General features: G+C 43.8%; 1 protein-coding gene and 1 pseudogene across 1 annotated transcript in view; both read right to left on the bottom strand.

The window, feature by feature from the left end:
• The window catches only part of PRKCI (protein kinase C iota), a 138,712-nt gene extending 116,800 nt beyond the window's left edge, over positions 1–21,912 (bottom strand). Inside the window, exon 1 of the mRNA XM_088452387.1 lies at positions 21,669–21,912. Within this exon, the coding sequence (XP_088308513.1) occupies positions 21,669–21,748 (80 nt within the window). The 5' untranslated portion in view covers positions 21,749–21,912. The remainder of the gene's footprint in view (positions 1–21,668) is intronic.
• On the bottom strand, positions 4,700–4,878 carry LOC148538730 (U2 spliceosomal RNA; annotated as a pseudogene).
• Positions 21,913–22,378: the final 466 nt, after the last annotated feature.

Genomic DNA, 22,378 nt, shown 5'->3' with positions numbered 1-22,378 from the left:
TTATTAAACACCAGTGGGGTCTCTGTTCTATGTCATGTGGATAGTAATGCACTGGACAGCAACTGTATAATTAAACGTGAAATCTGGACAGGTAAGCCAAATAGTGCTTTCACCTTTTATAGACGTCTTTCAATAGCTTTAACAGTAATTTTAGGAAATAAATCTTAGATCATAAACTCCCTACAGTCCTTCAGGTCTGGGTTTATATACATACAATAGTTGACAGGAGGTCAAATTTCAAATATGATGCCATATTTGAATCATTTAAATATAAAATACTAATTTCCATTTTTTCACATTTTAGGGGGGAATTCAATTGTTTAACACGGGCGCTACTCTCGTTTAAAGTGACAGTTAAGGTGCCCCAAAAGCAGAGCATGCTGCAGGTTAAGGCACCAAAAAGCAAATTCTGCTTGCACCTCAGGATTCAGCCAGAAATCTGCGATAAGTTAAAACAATTGAATAGCTCCTGGTCACTTTAGACAGGGGCTACAGGCATAAACGATTGAATAAAGCAGAATTTTTCAGATGAGTTTGATTAAGTTTTCTGGCCAAAAGTCCCCGATTGTATTTTAGTTTTGTCTGGAATTCCTCCTTACTATACCCCAGTCTTTACTATACACCTACAGGTTGTATGCTCATATGAGCAAGCCCCTCTCCCCTTCATAGATACATAGTTCTGTATAGACTATGTGACGGTATATACTGTTTGTGTTAGTCTGTAGAGACAGGATGTAGTCCGAAAGCAGACGGTCTAAATGCCGGCCGCCGGCTTCCAGGGTTGAATGACAGACGTCTAAATCTAGACGCCTGTCATTTTACCGACACCGGGAGACAAGCGCCCGGCATCCCGATCCAAGTGATGCCGGGTGCCGCAGCGGACAGCCACAGGGGGGGGGGGGGGGGGGAGAGTTAGGGTTAGGCACACCCCCGGGGGACTAAGGTTTAGGCAGCAGGGAAGGGGGGGTTAGGTAAAGGCACAGGGGGGGGGGGGGAAGGGGGAGGTTAGGGTTAGGCACCCTAAGGGAGGGCACCCTAAAGGAGGGTTAGGGGGTATAATTAGATTAGTTCATACTTACCTTTAGGACGATCAGGATTTCCTCCTTTGTTGGGCAGCCGCTGTCGGGATTTGAACCGCCGGCAGTCTGGTGCGTCAGGTGGGCGCCCTGTGCCCCTTATGGAGTCGAAGGAAGACACTAAACAGGTAAGCAGCTTAAGTGTCCTTTTGTTCTTCCTCCACTAGGGGGCACAAGATGTCCCAAAGCTGTCCTCTATGGGCGGGGAGGCTCCTGAGCTGCAGTGAGCACAAAACATCCGAAGGCGGAGTCCGAAGACGCAAGAGTATCAAAAGCGTAAAACCGGATGAAAGTATGAGCAGACGACCATGTGGCAGATTTACAGAGCTGTTCTGCAGAATCCCCAAAGCTGGCCAAGAAGTCCCCACTGACCGGGTGGAATGGCAGAGGAGAAAGGTTCACCAAGGACTAAGCCTGGCAAATTGTTAAGTGGAGCCAGCGGGTCAACGTCTGTTTAGTAGCCGACCAGCCCTCTTATGAACTTCATAGAAGATGAACAGAGAATCAGACATGCAAATCTCTTTGGTCCTTTTGACATAAAGCCAGAGAGCCCGCACAATATCCAAGGAGGCTTCCGGCTGAGAAGAATCTGCAACCCGAAAACACAACCATAATGTCCTGGCTGATGTGGAAGCACGATAACACCTTAGCGAGAAAACACTACCCTATTAGAGTGGAAAACCAGGAATGGGGAGCGACACGACAAGGCGCTCAAGTCCGATACCTTCCGGGCCGACATGATGGCAAGCAGAAAAACTGCTTTCCAAGAGAGCCAACGCAGCTCAACTGTGCCAACGCAGCTCAACTGTCTGTAAAGGTTCAAAGGGAGCCTATTGGAGAGCCCAGAGAACCAGGGACAGGTCCCAGGTAGCCACAAATGTGTAGAATTCCCTGAAAGAAGGTCTGCACAACAGGTAGCAATGCTATCTGTATCATTGAAGAACAGAGAAGGGAAAGAAATGGGACGTCACCGCACTGATATATAATCACCAATTTGTATCAACATAGGAGTATAAGGGGGCGGCGTGGTATAACCACTAATAATCAGAAAATAATTGTACCCTATGGATTAGGTAAAATATATGGTAGTGGAGGTGCTTCTCAGAGTTAATCTAGACAAAAAAAAAATTGGAGGTCTTACAAACCACCAAAGACTCTATAATGAGAGCATTCTAATAGCATATAGATGCCGACAATGCGAATCCGGTTAAAACTTAACCTTTATTACAACTACAAAGTAATATAAAATAAACTCACAAAAACACATAAAATTATATAGAGTGTGGTAAAGTGCAAAAGAGATTACGCACACAAACACAGAATAAACACAGGTAATAGGATCACGCATCAGGTTCCTATATATCTACAAGGCGGCGAAATATTACAAACATACATACAATACCATATAACATATAATGTTAAAAATGTATAATTATAAGATACACCCAGATCCGGAAAGGAGTTCAAATTGATCTAAGAGCTCATATGTGAAGTATATATCACAGTTGCCAAACATCTAACTCCTGTTCAGATAATATATCAGAAAAAAGTCAGGGATATAGAGATCTGTTATACAGGAGGTTCAACTGCTTCCTATCTTACAGTAATGTATAGGATAGAAAGTGAGAGACTCCTATTATACAGAATCCCCTTGAAACAGGCAATATCAGTGTTTGTGTGCAGCCGTTCGCTTCTGCTTTCAAGTGTCGTGCCCAAACCACATTAGTGGATAAGGGGTTATAGGACACCTGATGAGAGAGTTAGTAAGTTGTCTAAACACTGATGGTTAGAGAAAAAATATATGTATTGATGACACAGAACTGTGTTAATTAAATCCCTTCTTATATCCGGGATATATGTTTAATATTTACATTTTAGAATTAGTTACCATTTACATATTATTCTCCTCTTATCCACTTGCTTTTAATTGTACAAGATTACCTGACAGAAAGACAGTACAGGAAATATTATCAAAGGCAGATGATGTGATTAATTGAAATTGTTACCCACTGATAAACACATTCTATATAAAGAAGAGGGGAATAGTCTCCCTCTTTCTCAAACTGAAAACGCTCTTAAGATAAGTGGATAAGAGGAGAAGCGAAAAGACCTAGGGTTAAGACCCCTAGTTGCACACAAAACAAAATAGGTGCACCAAGCCCGGAGATATATCCTCGCCGAAGAGGGCTTCCTGTCATTAAGCATGGTCCAAATTACCCTTCTGGATAACCCCTTTTACTGTCAAGACGGATGTCTCAAGAGCCATTCCATCAAAGCGAGACAGGCCAGATTCGGATATAAGCACAGGCCTTGAGACAGAAGGGAAAATGTCTATCAGAGGAAACTCCCATGGAACCGCCAGAGAGTCTACCAGAAGAGCGTCGGGATCCCTGATGCAGAAGCAGTATCTCGGTACCTGGTGGTTCTGACAAGAAAAAAAAAAAAGAGGGGCAGCCCTTGTTCAGGTGTGAGCGCTGGAGCCAAGGAAGAGTCACACTACTTGGAAAATAATGAATGTCGGCCTCTCAATGTCTGAACCCTGAGATTCGATTGAGATCTGTTTCATCGTGCCAGAATGACCAACTGGGAGTGGAACTGTCCGTACTCCACTATGTCAAAGGTGGAAACCAGAGACCCCAGGGTCTGCATACAAGAGTATATGGACACCCGACGGTGGCCCAGGAAGGCAAGGATCCTTGACTGGAGGGTCAATATCTTGACCCCTGGGAGGAAGACTTGCTGAGTCCTGGAGCCTAGCAATGCTCCCAAGTGGAGCATCTCCTGAGAAGGAGTTAAGGTGGATTTCTGCCAATTGATTATCCACCTGTGTGACTGTAGCAATACCAGTCAGCTGGATGTGATCCCTGAGAACTGTCAGAAACAGGGCCAGGAGAAACAAGTCTTTGTAGGAAATCAAGATCCAGATGCCAATGCGGCGAAGGTGCGCTGCCATGACCGCCATGACCGTTGTGAACACCCGATGGGCGTGGACAGACCAAAGGGCAAAGTCTGAAACTGAGGAACCTGTTCATGCGCTATAAGTTGAGAATGGGCCGAAATGAGCCATCCGGCCTTTGTACGAGAAAAAGATTGGCGTAGAAGCCCAACCATCTCAGCGACGGAGGGACGGGAATGAAAACTTTGCAGGCCAGGAGGTAACAATAGACTATTCGAGAGCTACTGCCTTTCCTAGCTCTGTGGGAAGACAGGTGAAAAAAAAAAAAAAAACAGGTTGGCGATTGCTTCTGAATAAAAAGAGCATAGTCCTGGGACACGAGGCCTCTGATCCAGGCATCTGTTTCTGGTGTGCATCCACACAGCTGAAGAGTGGAGGCCCGCTCCATCATGCAGCAGGTTTGTCCACTGGATTGGCAGCCAGACGACTGGACGAAGGTTGCTTACCTCGGAGACTGGCGCTCTTGGAAGAAGAACCTTGGCTCTGTCCCGTCGATGAAAGGAACAAGAAACAAATGTCCTAGATCTGGGCAGAGCCAGTGAAGGCAAGAAAGCAGACTTAGATGGCGCCAGTGTAGACACAATATTGTCTAATTCGGGTCCAAAAAGAATATCCTCCAAATATAGAAGAGCTAATATCCACTGGGGAAGGAGTTTCCCACTTAGCTCTAACCTGCACCGGTGCTGGAAGTACAGCAATACTAGGTCAATGCGTGGAATGGACAGAGCAAGCTCTACTTCCCATCTCCCTGTTCTAAAAATCCATTTAATATATGGCCCCCAGATATGGGGCGTATCATATATAAAACTGATAAGAACAGATATTATTATTATTATTACCAGTTATTTATATAGCGCACACATATTCCGCAGCGCTTTTACAGAGAATATTCGGCCATTCACATCAGTCCCTGCCCCAGTGGAGCTTACAATCTATATTCCCTACCACATGCACACACACACATACACACTAGGGGTAATTTTGTTAGGAGCCAATTAACCTACCAGTATATTTTTGGAGTGTGGGAGTACCCGGAGGAAACCCATGCAAGCACAGGGAGAATATACAAACTCCACACAGTTAGGGCCGTAGTGGGTAACGAACCAACGACCTCAGTGCTGTGAGGCAGTAATGCTACCATTACACCATCTGTGCTGCCCTACACTTTATCTTAGCCAAAAGGCCGGGAAGCGATGTGGAAAAAGGTTAAAGGAAGAAATATGCTAAAAGCATCTACTAGGGTGAGTCAACGTCTCCGCTAGGAGGTCCTCTAGCTGCACTGAAGGAATCCAGCTACTGGCTTCTCTTGACGCTTAAATATCGGAGCCTTGGTTTTATGTGGCTGCTCCTATCCACTACTAGGAGTATGGATTAACTGCTCTGATAAGAGCCTCCACATCCACTGAGGACATAGTTTCCTCCGAGATCGAGGAAGTCTCAACCCCACTAAAGATACTAGGTCTCCGCTCTGAGAACCTGAGGTAAGCCCGTCCTCTAAAGCATCAGCCCAGTGGCTAACCGCTTTACTAACCAAGCGGGACGAGCCAGAGCACCTGCATTCACCTAAATGGTTTTAAAGGACATTTTCGAGCAGCAGAGCCGTAGGATACTTGAGAAGCATTATTAGGAACTGGCAGCAGAGATGACCTAATATCTGAGGTAATAGAGACACTAGACTCACCGTCCGAAGAACCTTCGCCAGAAGTGCCCCTAGACAGTGGCATAGGACTTTTAGGCACCACAGACCTGCATCTGCGAGCTCTGTCCATTTCCAACATCTGTTGAAAAGATGTAGACACATAAGCCAGCTTTCTTACAGACTGAGAAAAGGACTGCATACATGGTGGCTCCGCAACTGTAGTTGAGGAGCAGGGAGAATGTTAGTAACAGGGAGCGTAGGGGTTGCTAGCCGGTCTACTATCTGTGACATTACCTGTGTCAATATTGGAGCAACCACCTCCCTGGTAGCTCTATTCTTGGCACACAGGAGCTAATTACATAATCTGGCTCTGAGAGCGAGATATGGAGGAGACAGAAGCCCAAATGTCTCTCCCTGAGCTGTGCTGAGCGGGCAATGCATAAAATGGCTGCTCAGCGTCTCAGAGGAGGTGGAGAGAGGGGAAGTTTGCACCTGGGACGTGCTGTATGCAGTGAGGAAGAGCGCCCAGGGTTGGGGAAGGGACTAATAGGAGGAGCCCTCCTTTTCCATCTGGTGTGGACCCCAGGGTACTGGCCAGCACCGCTATTAAGCTGTGTCCCATTCCATTTACAACCCTCATGGACTAGTGAGCAGCGCAGAAATAACAGATGCCCTCACAACCAGCAGCGGCGGTGGTCTCCTGTACCATGGTGACTGCAAAGGTGTGCGGCTCCCTGCTAGCAGGGAGCCGCTCTTACCTGTGAGCCGTCCGGCTCTCCCCAGCGTCCAGCTGTTGCGTTCGGCTCCTTCCGTGTAGTCCGCAGCCGAAGTCACTGACTCAGTCGCCAGTGCTCTGGCCCAGGTGCTGTGTTGGTGAAGTAGCGGTGACGGCGTCCTATAGGATGCCCTGCACCACTTGCTCAGAAAAGTAAATTAAATATAAAATAAATCTAATGGAAGGCCACTAAAAGCAGCCCCCCTGACAAGGTGCCCGCTCCTAGCCAGCACCGAACTACTGTACAACTGATGGCCTGGGTATAGAGTAGCCTGGGCTTGTGGGTAATTTTTATTAACTATTTGGTGCCCAGACTCTCCTTCCCAAGCTATAGCAGTATCATCCCTGAGAAATAATGATAGCAGTACTTTTATTATTATATTCCCCAGCTCAGCGAAAATAAGGAATTCCATTTCACTGATTCGTAAAAAAATTAGAAGCACAGGATGTCTTGTCTGCACTTCTCCAAAAAGGTCATTTATGCCACAAAGGTCATTTCACGTTAAGTTATAACTTTATTCTGCTCCTCATCTCTAGTTGTTTTTCTACAAGCTCCCTTGTTACAATTACATTTTACTTACTTTAATAGAACTGTATTTCACCCTGTACAGCACTGTATGGAATGTGGTGATTACAGACCACAAAAGTAATCAAACTCCTCCAGTTTCAGAGCAGAACACACTCCCACAGCATGCTGAGGCTTTGGACTCCAGTAAAAAAGACATGAACTCCACAGGGTGGATCTCAACAAAATGTTAGAAATGTGGACTTGAGTTAGTAACACAATTTTAGATCTTTAAATAGTATATTTTAAGAGGAATAAAAATGGCACATGTTAAAGTATATAAAATTATAGTGTTTACTGCCCTGCGCCGAACCTATAAAAGGGCACTTAGTCTTTAGCGAGCACACCCGAAAAAGGGCCGTGTCATTGAGACGCGCCCCATTGTCATCACCCTTGAGGGCGTGCCCGGCACTTACGGACATGCCGGGCCGCCCCAAAGTTCTCCTGTCTCTATGAAATAGATGCCCGGGAGAGATATGAGAGAGACATATAATGAGAGGGCAATTTAGAGATTAGCACTACATTTCTTTAGTTACAAAAGACTGGCGTTTCATAGTTCTTTGCGACATCAACCTAATGGTGCATAAACACGGTCAGATTCCCTGGTCAATTTGAACGATAACGATCGATATATCGTTATCGTTCAAATCGACCAGTTTCTGGCCCCTTCAAACGATGGTCAATGCGCGGGCACGGATGGTCGATATCGCCCATCGCCCGTACATGCAGGCCAACCTGGTCGATATCAACCAGGTTAGCCTGTTTACTATAGGGACCCACGATCGTTAGTCACGGGTCGTTATAGTCAATGGGGGGTTGGTGCATGTTGCTGAATGTTCGTTATCGAACATCCAGCACATGCAGGACGATCAGACGATATCTGACCATTGTCTGATCGTCCCGTTAGTACGGGGCATAAGCATGTTTCAATTCAAGTTATTTGCATCTATGTAATAGTTAAACAATGAGACAAATTCAGAGCGAGAAATAATAAAAGTACAGAATAACATGACACCAGTTTAACTGTCTTTTTCTACATTTATTCATAACAACATACATGTCCCAAGGGTGCGCTAAGGTGAGGCTTTCAGGTAACTGGACCCCCCGCCATCCCATCTTCCTGGAATAAAATCCTCCCCAGTGGCCTGAAAAAAAAAAAATCCCCTGTGGCCTGACCCACTTTCCCCAAGAAAGTTTACGGTTTCTGTTGCCACACATGAAAGAACAGCAGATATTGCATGTGGATGCTGTACGGTGTCCAGGTCTCAGTGCTGAAGAGTGGAGCGCAGGTGGCCCAGATGATCGGGAAATATCTAGGGAGGCAGAGCAGGAAGTGCTACATAAGGAGGGTACATTGCGGAAATGGACATACAATCTAAGGGGTCCATTCAGCTGTGACTCTGCTCCGGGCGCAAGTTTGTGCACATCCGGCACCTACGGTGGCCACTGATTTTTGTTTGCAACCCTATAGGGCTGTGTACAACATTTTAAGAGTTTTATAAAATGGGGGCAAGATGCAGTGCATTTGCTAGCGTTTTCACACTGGTCCGATGGCACATTGCCCCGCTCGCACCTAATTGAATCAATCCCTAAGCATTGCCTGATGGATTACTATCACAGGAAAAAAGGGAAAAGAGCTGAAGGGACACCATGGAGTCAGTGGGGGAGACTGTAGGATGAGTTGGGAGATTCTGTGAAATGAGTGGGGAAAGAGATGACTATAAATGTACTGTATATATATGGGGTATGTCTATTAAATAACGAGACTGATTAAATAAGTAATCTTTATTTATTGGTATTACAAATTTAATGTTTGTCCCCTTCAATATACTTTCCATTTGCACTAATACATCGCTGTAGTCTTGTTTTCCACTGGTCGAAGGCATGGAGCAAATCAATTTCTGTTAGTTGCTTCAACATATCTGCCGTTTTCTTCTTTACAGCATCAACTGATTCAAAATGTGTCCCTTTAAGCAAGGATTTAACTTTTGGGAAAAGATAAAAGTCACAAGGTGCTAAATCGGGCGAATATGGAGGATGTTCAAGTGTAGTAATGTGATTGTTGGTCACAAACTGCTTCACAGAAAGTGCTGTGTGAGCAGGCGCATTGTCCTGGCGAAGGATGAAACCATTTTTCCACAGTTGCGGCTGTTTCTTTCTGACTCTTTCAAAACTTCCTTATAACAATGCTGGTTACCTGTTGTGCCTTCTGGTACCCATTCTTGCTAAATTACACCCTTGATATCGAAAAAATGTTACTAAAAATTTCAAATTGACACGTTGTTCAACTTGTAAACTTAGCATTTTTTCGGCACTCTACAGAAAACACAACCACATTAAATGGCGACTCACAATAAACTGAACTTCATAGAGTATTGCTGCTCGTCATGCAGATTCAGACAAGTTCAAGGTTAGTTACTACGTATGCAGTTAGAACCGGTTCTTACTGCTTTGTTTACTAGATGGAATCACAGTCTCGTTATTTTATAGACATACCTCATATGTGCGGTTGGAGGGCTTTGGGATGAAAAATAGGGTGTCACTATAGGATGAGTGGGAGACACACCACAGAAAGTAGGGGAAGAGAACAAGAGCCACTGTGTATTGAGTGTATGAAACAATATGGAATGTGTGGTTAAATAAATTTTAAAACAAAATAGACATCAGATATGAACTCATCATCCGTTTTAGTTAAGAGGAAAGTTCTGCAGAGAGAAACGGGCGGCGGGTCCACGCATGATGCCATCTCTTAAGAGAGTTTTTTCTTCCACATACATGAATAGGTATTGCAGTAGCGACTAGCCTTTTGAAATACCTCCTCTAGAAATCCTGTATTTGCTCCCGAAAGGGAAAAAGTTAATAAGTCAAAACCTCCTGCAGGAGCCTTGCACACTACACAGCTGCAAACATACAGATATTACAGCAAGAATATCTGTGCTTAGATATCAACGAAAATCAGCAGAATGTTATTCAGATTTATTTTTTTTATCGCACTGTATCTGAGGCTTTATGACGTTACTCTTTCAGTTTAGTGGCCCTTTAAATGAAACTGTACAGCCAATGTTTTATGCGGTTCACTTCACATCAGGAAGTCATGCAAAACAGCCTGAGCAGCTCTTATTTACCTATGTTCTTTGTGTTTGTCTTCTTTAAAAGTACTGGAATGCACAGGTCATAAAAACTATGCAGCTCACAAAGCAGCTGATAGCAAGCAATAGTGAGTAATAGATGTAAGCAAGTCCAGGAAGTCAACATGATAAACACCTTGTAAGGGTGTAAAGGGAAGCGCTTATTTAAGAAAAAGAAAAAAAATATATGATTTGTATAAGTATGTGGAAAATGGCTAAAGCGTACAGTGACTTGTATGAGGAAATCGTAGTCTTTGCAGTTGTGTACAGATAAAACCTGAGATCACTTTGAATGAAAACAAAAATAAGACAACAGAGTGGAAGAATTAGTAACAATTTGCCCAATAATTGTTTTGGTTCTAATATGGCAAAATGATAATTGCGTGACAGATTATATAAAAATAAAATGGTAACTAAGAAAAAAAATGAAAAATGCATATATAAATAAAAAATATATATATATAATAAATAAAATAAATCAGCAGTACATGTTACTAATGTGTAAAGCTCTACTGGGCGGTAATTTGGGTGCCCGCTAACGGTGTGCAATGCTGCGGGTGGCTGCATTGCATTACCATTTTATTTTTATATAATCTTTCACGCAATTATCATTTTGCCATATTAGAACCAATACAATTATTGGGAACATTGTCATAGAAATCACTGTACACCTTAGCTATTTTCCACATACTTATACAAATCATTAAATTTTTTTCTTTCTTAAATAAGTGCTTCCCTTTACTATATACTATTTCTACTCCCAATTTTTTAATTGGAAGCACCGAAGCAGCTAGCTACCATTATTCTAAATTGCCACCTTGTATGGGTACAATATACAGTACCTTGCGAAAGTATTCACACCCCTTTGCATTTTTCAGGTTTTGTTACCTTACAACCTGGAATTAAAATGGATTGTTTGAAGGTGTGCATCATTTCATTCACAGAACATGCCTACAACTGTGAAATTGTGTTTGTTTTTTACATTGTGAATCAAACAACATTTAGGGCAACATAACAGAAAGCCAGCCTGCATAACTATTCACCCCCCTAAAGTCAGTACTGTGTCGAGCCACCTTTTGTGGCAATTACAGCTGCAAGTCGCTTTGGATATGTGTCTATGAGCTTGCCACATCTTGCCCCTGGGATTTTTGCCCATTCCTTCACGCAAAACTGCTCCAGCTTCTTCATGTTGGATGGTTTCCGCTTGTGAACAGTAATCTTCAAGTCTGACCACAGATTCTCAATTGGATTGAGATCTGGGCTTTGACTAGGCCATTTCAACACATTTAAATGTTTCCCCTTAAACCACTCGAGTGTTGCTTTAGCAGTATGCTTCCGGTCATTGTCCTGCTGGAAGGTGAACCTCTGTCCCAGTCTCAAATCACAGGCAGACTGAAACAGGTTTTGCTCAAGAATATCCCTGTATTTAGCACCATCCATCTTTCCCTTGACTCAAATCCGTTTCCCAGTCCCTGCTGCTGAAAAACATCCCCACAGCATGGTGCTGCCACCACCATGTTTCACTGTGAGGATGGTGTTCTTGGGGTGATGGGATGTGTTGGGTTTGCACCAGACAGCATTTTCCTTGATGGCCGAAAAGTTCAATTTTAGTCTCATCTGACCAGAGCATCTTCCTCCATACATTTGTGGAGTCGCCCACATGCCTTTTGGCAAACTCAAATCGTGTTTTCTTATTTTTATCACTAAGTAATGGCTTTTTTCGGGCCACTCTTCCATAAAGCCCAGCTCTATGGAGTGTACGGCTTATTGCGGTCACATGCACAGATACACCAGTCTCTGCTGTGGAACTCTGCAGCTCCTTCAGGGTTACCTTTGGTCTCTGTGCTGCCTCTTTGATTAATGCCCTCCTTGCCCGGTCTGTGAGTTTTGGTGGGCAGCCCTCTCTTGGCAGGTTTGTTGTGGTACCATGTTCTTTCCATTTGATGATGATGGATTTGATGGTGCTCCGGGGGATAATCAAAGATTTCGATATTTTTTTATAACCCAACCCAGAATTGTACTTCTCAACAACTTTGTCCCTGGCTTGTTTGGAGAGCTCCTTGGTCTTCATGGTGTGATGCCTCTTGCTTAGTGGTGTTGCAGCCTCTGGGGCCTTTCAGAAAAGGTGTGTTTATACTGACAGATCATGTGACACTTAGATTTCACACAGGTGGACTTCATTTCACCAATTGTGACTTCTGAAGGTAATTGGTTGCACCAGAACTTTTGAGGGGCTTCATATCAAAGGGGGTGATTACATATGCACATGACAATTTTCTGAATTTAATTTATAAAGATTATTTTTTATATATATTTTTTTCACTTCACCAAATTAGACTATTTTGTGCAGATCCATCACGTAAAATTCAGATTAAAAAAATAAATAAATTACAGGTTGTAATGTAACAAAAAAGGTGGGTGGCAGTCGGGACGCAGACGGACGTAATCCTGACTGCTGGCTTCCCGACTGTCTAATCCCGGCAAGGATCTAAAGACAGGCGTCGAAATCCCGACGCCTGTCATTAGACATATATACGCCGAGAGACCGACGCCCGGCGCGGATAGCCGTGTTGGGGGAGGGTTAGGTTTAGGGTTCCTGGGGGGGGGGGACTTAGGGTTAGGCACCCCCCCGTGAGGTTAGGGTCAGGCTAGGGGTAGGGGGGGGTTAGGGATAGGACCCCCCCCCGGGGGACTTAGGTTAAGGCAGCAGGGAAGGGGGGGGTTAGGTTTAGGCACTGGGGGGCAGGTTAGGGTTAGGCACCCCTAAGGGAGGGTTAGGGGGTAGAATAGCTTAGCAAATACTTACCTTAGGACGATCAGGATTTTCACTGTTGCCGGGATTCGAACCGCCGGCCATGAGTCCGGCGGTAAATCATACAGATTCCAAAAAGGTAAAAAGCTAAGGGGGTGAATACTTTTGCAAGGCACTGTAGTTTAGAGCAGGAGTTCTCAACTCCCATCCTCAAGTACCACCAACAGGTCATGTCTTGTGGATCTCTTTATTCATGCATAGGTGAGTTAATCTGTTTTGCTGGGTCAGGAATTATCCCACCTGCTTCCACAGACAAAAATCCTCAAAACATGACTCGTTAGGAAAATCTGAGGGTTCAGGTTGTGAACTACTGGTATATAGCCTATCCAATTATAGTTTAGAAGCAGGGGTGGGCAATAAGCAGCCCTCCAGCTGTTGTTGAACTACAAATCCCAGCATGCCTTGCAACAGTTTTAGCATGGCTAAATATCAAAACTGTGACAGGGCATGATGAGATGTGTAGTTCTACAACAGTTGGGGGGCCACTTACTGCCCGTCCCTAGTTTAGAGTCTATGCAAGTGCAATCAGAAATACCAAGATTCACTAACTTTTGGTTTTCTTATTATTCATTCCAATTTACTGCTACAAGACATCAGTAATACGCACATTTCATATAAGATGCAAAACAGTGTGCAGAAACTTGGGTACATAAACCATAGCACCCATAACCAAATAAAACAAAAAAACTATCAAAAGTCTTAAGGTGCGTACACACTGGGCGATTAAAGTGGACGACTGAACGATAACGATATAGTTATCGTTCAGTCATTAACTTTATCGTCCATTTTTTCACCTAAACTATGAACAATAATGACGAACGACCAACGATGCGCGTTCCCGCAGGTTGTTTGTCTTTATCGTTCATCTGGCAAACATGCAGGCCAACCTGACGATATTGTCAGGTTGCTGCATGTTGGGTAATGGGGGAGAGAGCCCGGCGCTGAATGATATCGTTAATATCATTCAGCGGGTGTGCTCCGTGTCATGAACGACATTGAGCATACCCTGCCAAAGACACACTAGACGATATCGCTCAGGGAGCATATCGTCTAGTGTGTATGTTCCATTAGTGGGCTTTCAATTCAGAGAGACATCACTCCAATGTCCAGCTGCACTTGTTACCATTTAATATGGTAGGCAATATACACATATTTGTAAAAGATATTGGTTGCTGAGTGTCTTCACTCAAAAATTAGTCCCTGTCTCCTTGTGGTATTTATTCACGTTTAAAAAGACAAATTTTAGCTATTAGCTAAATATGTAGGTTTAATGTCTAGAGTTTATAGCGATAACTTTCAGGGATTAGTTACACTAGACTTGTACATGTGTGCATTGTTAGACAGAAATGCCACCAATCAAAATGGGACTGGCTCACTGAGATATTGGTGGGATCCGCTGCCACGCTGTGTATGTCAGGACAATGCTTAGAGGCACCAGGCACTCAGCACCTGCTCATACAATTGCCATCGCTGATGCCGATTATAGGTGTGGGTGCCTCTAAACATTGTCAGCAGATCCCACCAATAGCCTGTCCAATTCTGCCAACAATGGCCCCTAATTTTCAGGGGCTGTCCAATGACTAAAAGTATTTGCCTTATAAATAGAATATTCTTTTTTTTCCCCAAGATTGGTCAATTGTACAGTAGACTTCCTCCCATTCTGTATAGCAAGTGAAATTTACACATTTTCACATCATCAGTAAAAATGTCTTGATGAGGCTCATAAAACACATTTCACAAAACACTTATGGCCATATTCAATATGGGGCAAAAACTCCGTTATCGGCGATACTTACGTTTCCGCCGGGTCCCGTTTTCGCCAGATCCTAATTGAATACGGGGATAAGCAGGCACGTGCCTGATGCTTTATCCCTGAAAAAAATGGCGATGATTGCGAAAACTCCGATCTCAGACTTTTCGCCTCAAATTGAATAGGGCGGGATGAAAGATGCATCACATTCAGGATGAGATGCATCCAGCCATGCATTTTTTCTACAGGGTAACGCCATCAGGAAGATGGCGTTACCCACCGCAACCAAGCCCTGGACAGCATCACATTCCGGGGCTTGGTGCATATGAGAAACCCGCATTTTCAGGGTTTGACCGAATTTCTACCTCTGCTGCATCCCGCCCGTAGATTTAGCTATTCAGCAGCAAAGTCCCCATGGAGTTCATTTTTAAATATTAGAAACTACATGCTGTCAAAAAAGAGAATAAGGCCTAATGCCTAGTCATGTCCAATAATGAGTACAAAAGTGAGATAGCCCAACAAATCATCATCAAGGTGAGAGTAAACTAAAATATACTTTTATTTCCAGAGCATGAGCTTTCTCCCAACATGTCAGTCTTAAGCCTCATAACTACTCAGTTTTGAGAATTGTAATAGTGTTAAAAACCTGATATAAAATAGCGTTCCCGCTAGGCTGTTTCAGCGGGGCGTTGCGCCCTGAGGACAAATGTGCTCAGAGTAACATATTTCCCCTTGCTTAAAGGTGCCCACACACATACCGACTTTTCATCCAATTTGGCAGATTTCGACGAATCGTGACGACAGATCATGTAAAAAATGGCCAAATCGTGAGTTTCTACACTTGATCACGATGCCGGTGCGCGTCCCCGCTCGTCGTACATCGCATCTTCAGATCTGCCGTGCTGTAGGGCAGATTAGCCAATCTGGGATACAGTGCACTGGCTGCACGATAGATCTTAAGTCAGATTGGACATTTTTAACTCCAAATCGTGACCACGACTGCCTGGGGAGAGTTCAGGGAGAGTTCTGGGGAAATCGTGTACATTGGCTGATTGGGAGCAAGTCGGTATGTGTGTGGGCACCTTTAGAGTAGATACAGTAGATTGATGCTCAGCTGGAGTGATCAGAGGGGCAGGGTCTGCCTGTCCCATATTCCCAACCACTTTAATGCAAACTGTAGATTCTCACAAAATAGAACACTATGGGCTTGATTCTGAGCCGCACACAATGGCAATGCGCATGTAGTTGACCAGCATTTTTGCAACTGAGCATGCATGGAAAGCCTCAAATCTCCTATGCGTTACACAGAGTGTATGCACAAAGGTGCTGTAGTGATTGGGATGGATGGTATCAGAGATGTTGGGAAAAGTGATGGGGGTTCCTGGGAGGTGATTAGACATGCGCGCAATAACGGTCCCTTCAGTGGGCGTGATATAGGAGTGTCAGTACAAATGGTTGCGTACACAGATGCTCAACCTCTATTTCGGAAGGGCAGAAAGCACCCTGCACTTCAGCGTGACGCCCCGCTCAAACAGCCTGTGGGTTCTGTCCTCCATCTGCGTGCCGCAGTGTCCCACAGGTGGGGAATGCTGCAGAGCAGCGCATGCGCCTGGCATCCATTCACAGTGACCGCGGCGCTTGGGGTCTGCCCGGCATGTCTGTAAAGACAAGTCCCCTTTTAATTGACCACGACCCCTTTTCAGACACGCGCGAGCGCATAAGTGCCCTTGCTCTAAGTCCGGCGCCCTGCCTGCCGCCGCTCCTAGAGTGAACACTATAAAAGATATAAAAGTAGGCATGAAAATGTAATTTATGGTTCCCAATGAGTACATACTGCATCAGACAGTAACAAGCATTTAGCCGCAGTAATTTACTACGCACTTAAAATGTATTTGTTTTCGGGTCTGAGCAGACCTGAAAAGATATACATGATAATTAGCCTGTAATCGGTCGCAAACAGCGGAGTAACACATAGGTCCGGGAACTTTTCCTGGATTCTGTATGTTAACGCCCGATAACAGATAATTTATCGGGCAAGACAAACAGGCTGTAATTAAATAGCCCTGGGTGTTAAAGGCAGAAACTACCACCTTCTTTTTACCTCCAATAAATTATCAGGGCTAATTGAATTCCCCCATTAGCATCAGTCACTTGCAACAAAGGCATTAGGGAAGCCTAAGCAACCTCCAGTGAACATCTAAATACTAGTAAAAAAATGCATTTATTTTCTGCATGCGAAATGCGTTTGATTGGCATTTGCACTGTAAATTTTTAATGCAAAATGCCAATGGATAGAAGGTCTTGGGCAATTTGTGGCTCTGAAAACTAAAACCCCAAGTGTGCTCTGCCAGGTGTTTGCTTAAGGTTAAATTCAACTGGAATATAACTGTTGCCTCACTTTAACTATGTTATGCTCTGTAGAGCAAACCAAATCACACATTTCATGTTAATGAACAGTATAATGTTTTGTCACAAAACCTTGAGACAAAGCTTTTGCAGACTGGTCATATTTCAAAAGCGATATATATCCCTATACAAGATGGCCTATACAAATAATTGAGGAATGATTTGTTAAGTATACCCCTACAGTATGTGCAGCCAGATGTTAAATATATCACCTTGAACAGACTATGCAGGCTCTACAATACTAACAACTTCTGAACTTTCCTGTTTGACCAACCATCAGTCACTTTTCATCTATTGAACTTTCCACAACTAGCAATAAATCATAAAACCAACACAAGAGAAATATTTCCATCATGGATTATTAAATTATAGTTATTCAGCATTAAACAAATTAGATCAAATTGGACCAAGGAGCAGTTTAAGATGTGGGCGGCCCTTCCTGCTGTAACAATTTCTCCACTAGAAACTTTATTGTCACAATCTCCATACAAGGCGAATGTACATGTTACAAATTTACAATAACGTGTATACATTCTTGTTGGGGGATGGGGGGAGAACTCCATGGCGCACAGTACATGGGCTCCAATGCATTGACTTGGGAAGATGTGCTTGCAGCGCTCATAAAAAGTGCAGTCAAATGTTACTGACCGCTAAATCAGATGCCAGTGTGTTTAGTAGTCCATTCCCATTCCAGTTTACATCCTTCTACTAGCTATAAAGATGAATGTTAGTAGGTAACAATCCTTAATCTGTTGAATATAATAAGTGGAAGATCAATGATGTAATATCCACAAAATAAGCAATGTCCTGCCATTTGCAGCAGAGAGTTGGAATAGTGAATGCAACTCTGTATCACCATGTAATAAAGAGAACCATGCCTTTTACTGTCACAGCCTAATACAGCTTACCACATGACTGTCAAATGGATCTTACTTTACATTTATAGACTGCAATTCATTATTGTAAGCCTACTGCAATTATCACTTCAAAAACATCTGTCCAGCTTCATTACAGTTACAGGTGTTGGTAGGAATTTAAAGTTGTGTCTCAAATCAGTATCATAAATGTGCATTAAATCTGTAAATGGAACAAGACACTGGGGGAGATTTATCAAGGCTTTGAAAGAGATAAAATACCAACAAATGAGAACCTGTCATTTTTCAAACACAGCATTTAACATCGCTTTTAACAACCTGTAAACTGACAAGAGCTGATTGGTTGGTTCTTGCTCTCTCTCTAAGGCTTAGTACATCTACCCCACTGTCAGGTATAAACATATCACGCTTTTTTACGCTTTTAACAACCTGTAAACTGACAAGAGCTGATTGGTTGGTTCTTGCTCTCTAAGGCTTAGTACATCTACCCCACTGTCAGGTATAAACTTAGTACATCTACCCCACTGTCAGGTATAAACATGTCAGGTATAAACATATCAAGTTAATGAAAACATTACAATTAATTTTAAAACAGATGATAATGTAGAGTCATAAATTATCCCAACACAGTGACAGCATGGATAATAAACAGAGTCTAGTCAGTTTTTCACGTGTCTGGTGTAATGGTGCGTACACACAGTAGGATAAAAATGCACGTTATGAACGATTTCGTTCATATCATGCATTTTTTGGTGCCTTTCAACCCACCAATGACCTGCGATGCACGGCATGTATGGACGATAACGATATCGTCCATCGGCCGTGCATGCAGGCCAAACTGGTCGATATTGACCGGGTTACATAGAGACCCATGCTGGCTGTCATTGGTGGGTTCGCGGTGTGCTGGATGATCGATAATCCAGCACACCGGCAAGGTGCAGGGAAATCATTCAGCGATATCTTTATCGCTGACGATCGTCCCGTGCGTATGCACCATAAGAATAATGTATTAATCTGTAATACAAATTGAGCTTGAACTTTGGAATGCCACACTGCTTCACCATATGAATAGCATACAGTAAGGGCCAGCTCATCCTGCCATGTGGCATGTTTATGATTGGAATGGGAACATTTAATGTTAAATTCTGCAGGTGAAATGTTACAAATTTTGTGAACAAATGTGGAATAAGGCGAATTAACGCAATTTCCCCAATCTCTAGTTAGTTTCAAAGATATATTATTCTACCCTAATATATAGCATTTATTTTCAATTCATACTCACACATGCATTCAATCCCCTAAAAATATTTGCAGCACTTTTAAAAGAAACTAGAGGATGCATGTGTAGTTGTGTAGTGATCACTCTAGGTCCGGAAGGGGGGCAGAGTGCCGGACTGTAATTGGGCACCATTTTGTGCCGAAAGCAAAACTGGGACATGGCCATGAGAAAGGGGGGGGTGTCCTTAAGATGCACCCCCTTTTCATCACCTTTGGGGCGTGACCAACACTTACGGACATGCTGGGCTGGCTCCAAGTTCTCCTCTCACTGTGAAAAGATGTTGTGCGCATCACCGGCGGTGAGCGATGCACAGCAACTTTTCCCACCCGCAGGACACTATAGCCCGTGGGTGGGGACGGCACCCAGCAGGCTGTTTTAGCGCCACACAGTCCTGACGAAGCCCACACTCATTTCAGTGGGTGAAACGCGTTGGAAATGCCCCCTTCTACATTCTGGAACTGCCAGACGGACCCCAGTAACCACCATAACGGCGGTAAGGCACAGTGCACACTAACCATTGGAGCACCGCAAGCAGCAGCCGCCACCCTTTCCAGGCAGCGGCAGCACCACGGACAGGGACCTGACACACAGACTGTACAAGGAGGCCTCCTTTACATCACGGCACACGTTTGTGCCACACCAGCAGCAAACTACCAAACGGCACTACAGGATGAGGTAGGGGGTGCATGCACCCACAAACAGACACTCGCAATACTGCACCATATGCAGCGCCCAACTTTAAACAACAATTATAGCACCCTATGCAGCATTGCATTAGGACTTTGCTCTACTAGACAAGACATTCCCAAACGAATAGTTACAATTGTCTCTATTTATACATGCATTGTCTGTACTAGAATCAGCTGTATCCACTATTGGTTACATTGTAGTACAATTTTAATCACACTGTATTGCTTTTTCATATGTAATTTCTTATCCTATGTTATCCAATTTTATTTGCATTTTATTCATGCCATTTTTTTGTTCCATGTTTTAATTAAGAATAAATTGTCCAATTTTACGTACTTATAAATTGTTGCGCTATCCAGAAGACACAACATCATCCATAAGACACAACATCATACCAAATTGACTACACTCCACACGGTGATATTGGGGATACCACCAGTGTCTTAAGCCGCAACATCAGCCCTCTCAATCTCGCACCCTCACCCCTGAGTAGCGCACCTACACCATCCCACCTGTATCCAGTGATCACTCTAGGTCCGGAAGGGGGCAGAGTGCCAGACCGTAATTTGGCACCATTTTGTGCCTAAAGCAAAAAAGGGACATGGCCATGAGAAAAGGGGGGGGGGTCCTTAAGATGCACCCCCTTTTCAACACCTTTGGGGCGTGCCCATCACTTATGGACATGCTGGGCTGCCCCCAAGTTCTCCTCTCGCCAGCGGTAAGCGATGCACAGCAACTTTTCCTATCCGCAGGACACTACAGCCTGTTTTAGCAGGGCACCGCAATAAGGGCAGGGTGAATTGTGCTATTTTAAAATCGGGCAGGGCGCGGCGCCCTGCTAAAACTGCCTAATGGGAGTGATACATGTGGTTTGCCACCTTCTCCAACTATAAGTTATTACATTTCAAAAAGCTGTAACATACATAGATCACGAGTCACGAGCATCTATATTTCAGCCTAGCAATGAGGAAATCTAAGCACAAAAACATACATGACAGGTTCAGCTTTGCTTGGCATTCAGCGTAGCCACTGGATCTGAACATAGCATTAGCTATTGGAGACAGGATTCAAAAAAAAAGAAAAAATGTGGTTTTCAGATCTTGTAAATAGTTCCATCACTACTTTCCTATATGGGGATGACGGTGTACTCTGATTCTACCATTATCGTGTTAAAAGACCATATAAATAGGAAAGACACTTCAATTTGAGAAAATGATTAATGGGCTGGAATAGTATGATAAGCAGGCCCCTACACATTTAGGAGTTTATTCTGTTCTTACCATCCGGAAATTATAACAATACTTATATAGAACAGGTATAGATAGATAGGGAAGCCAGTTGGCAGAAGTTATCGCTTGGTAACTCTTGATGTGTAGGGCAAAATAAAGAAAGACATATGCCCCACTGGATAAATATGTATACCAACTCAGCAAAACTGCCACTGATCCATGCCTTTTAGTACAACATACTGCATTGAAATATAAGAAATACTTTTACCTACATGGATATATCATACAACCACAAAATCACTTGTTCGCAGAATCACAGACATCCTCATACCCAGCCCCTCACACGCCGTAGTATCAGTTAGGTACTTGTGTACTACAAATGTCAGCATGCCCTTAGTGAGGACTAGAAGGCAGCAGGAGCAGTCACGGTGAGTGGGAATAGGAAGAGAGGCAGCTATGGGAATGTCCTACTGCATACAGCAACTCACCCTTTGAAGTACGCCTTGACTCGGACCTGGTGAGAGTGATCTACCAGCTGGGACATGGTGCTGTCCCTCTGTGTCGGCATGTCCTCCAGGGGAGCAGATCGCGGTGCCCGCTACAGCAGATCGCGGTGCCCGCGGCCTCCTACCACCTTCCTCCTAGTCCCGAATCCCTGCGGCAGCCTGCACACACACACATCCGGGGGAGGGCACATCCCTGGCCGCACTCCGCCTCATTGCCGGGATAGGGCTAGGTGTATAGTAGTGACTCAGGCAGCGCGTTGCGTCATAATACTATAAAAACAGAACAAAGCGCAGACTGTGCTGCAGCTGGGCAGGCACACGGCATATGCAGGTTACATATATACTAGTTTGTGTGCCAAAGTTATCTTATGCAGTGGTCGAAATGGAAATTTAGAAGGGGGTATGGAAAATTGCCATTGAGTGTCAAGAAATGAACGAGGCTGAAGATGGCTTCTTATTCATTTCTTATTCACTTCTTTTTCAAGCTCCAGCTTCTTATTCAGAAAATGTTACATTAAAACATTTAAATAAAGTTAGATCACTAAACTTACACTATGCAAACAAAGAATTGTGTCCCTCACACAGTTTACAATTATTATTTTCCTGGCACAATAAGGATTTGGGCATGAATAGGGCAGTAAAGCGGGCACAGGTACCACATTTTGTCATTTTGAATAAGAAGCTGTAGTTGT

This window comes from Taudactylus pleione, unplaced genomic scaffold (assembly GCF_031769625.1).
Source record: "Taudactylus pleione unplaced genomic scaffold, aTauple2 ptg000037l, whole genome shotgun sequence".
Classification (NCBI taxonomy): domain Eukaryota; kingdom Metazoa; phylum Chordata; class Amphibia; order Anura; family Myobatrachidae; genus Taudactylus; species Taudactylus pleione.
Note: the sequence above shows the minus strand (reverse complement) of the source record. Positions and strands in the feature narration are given on the sequence as shown.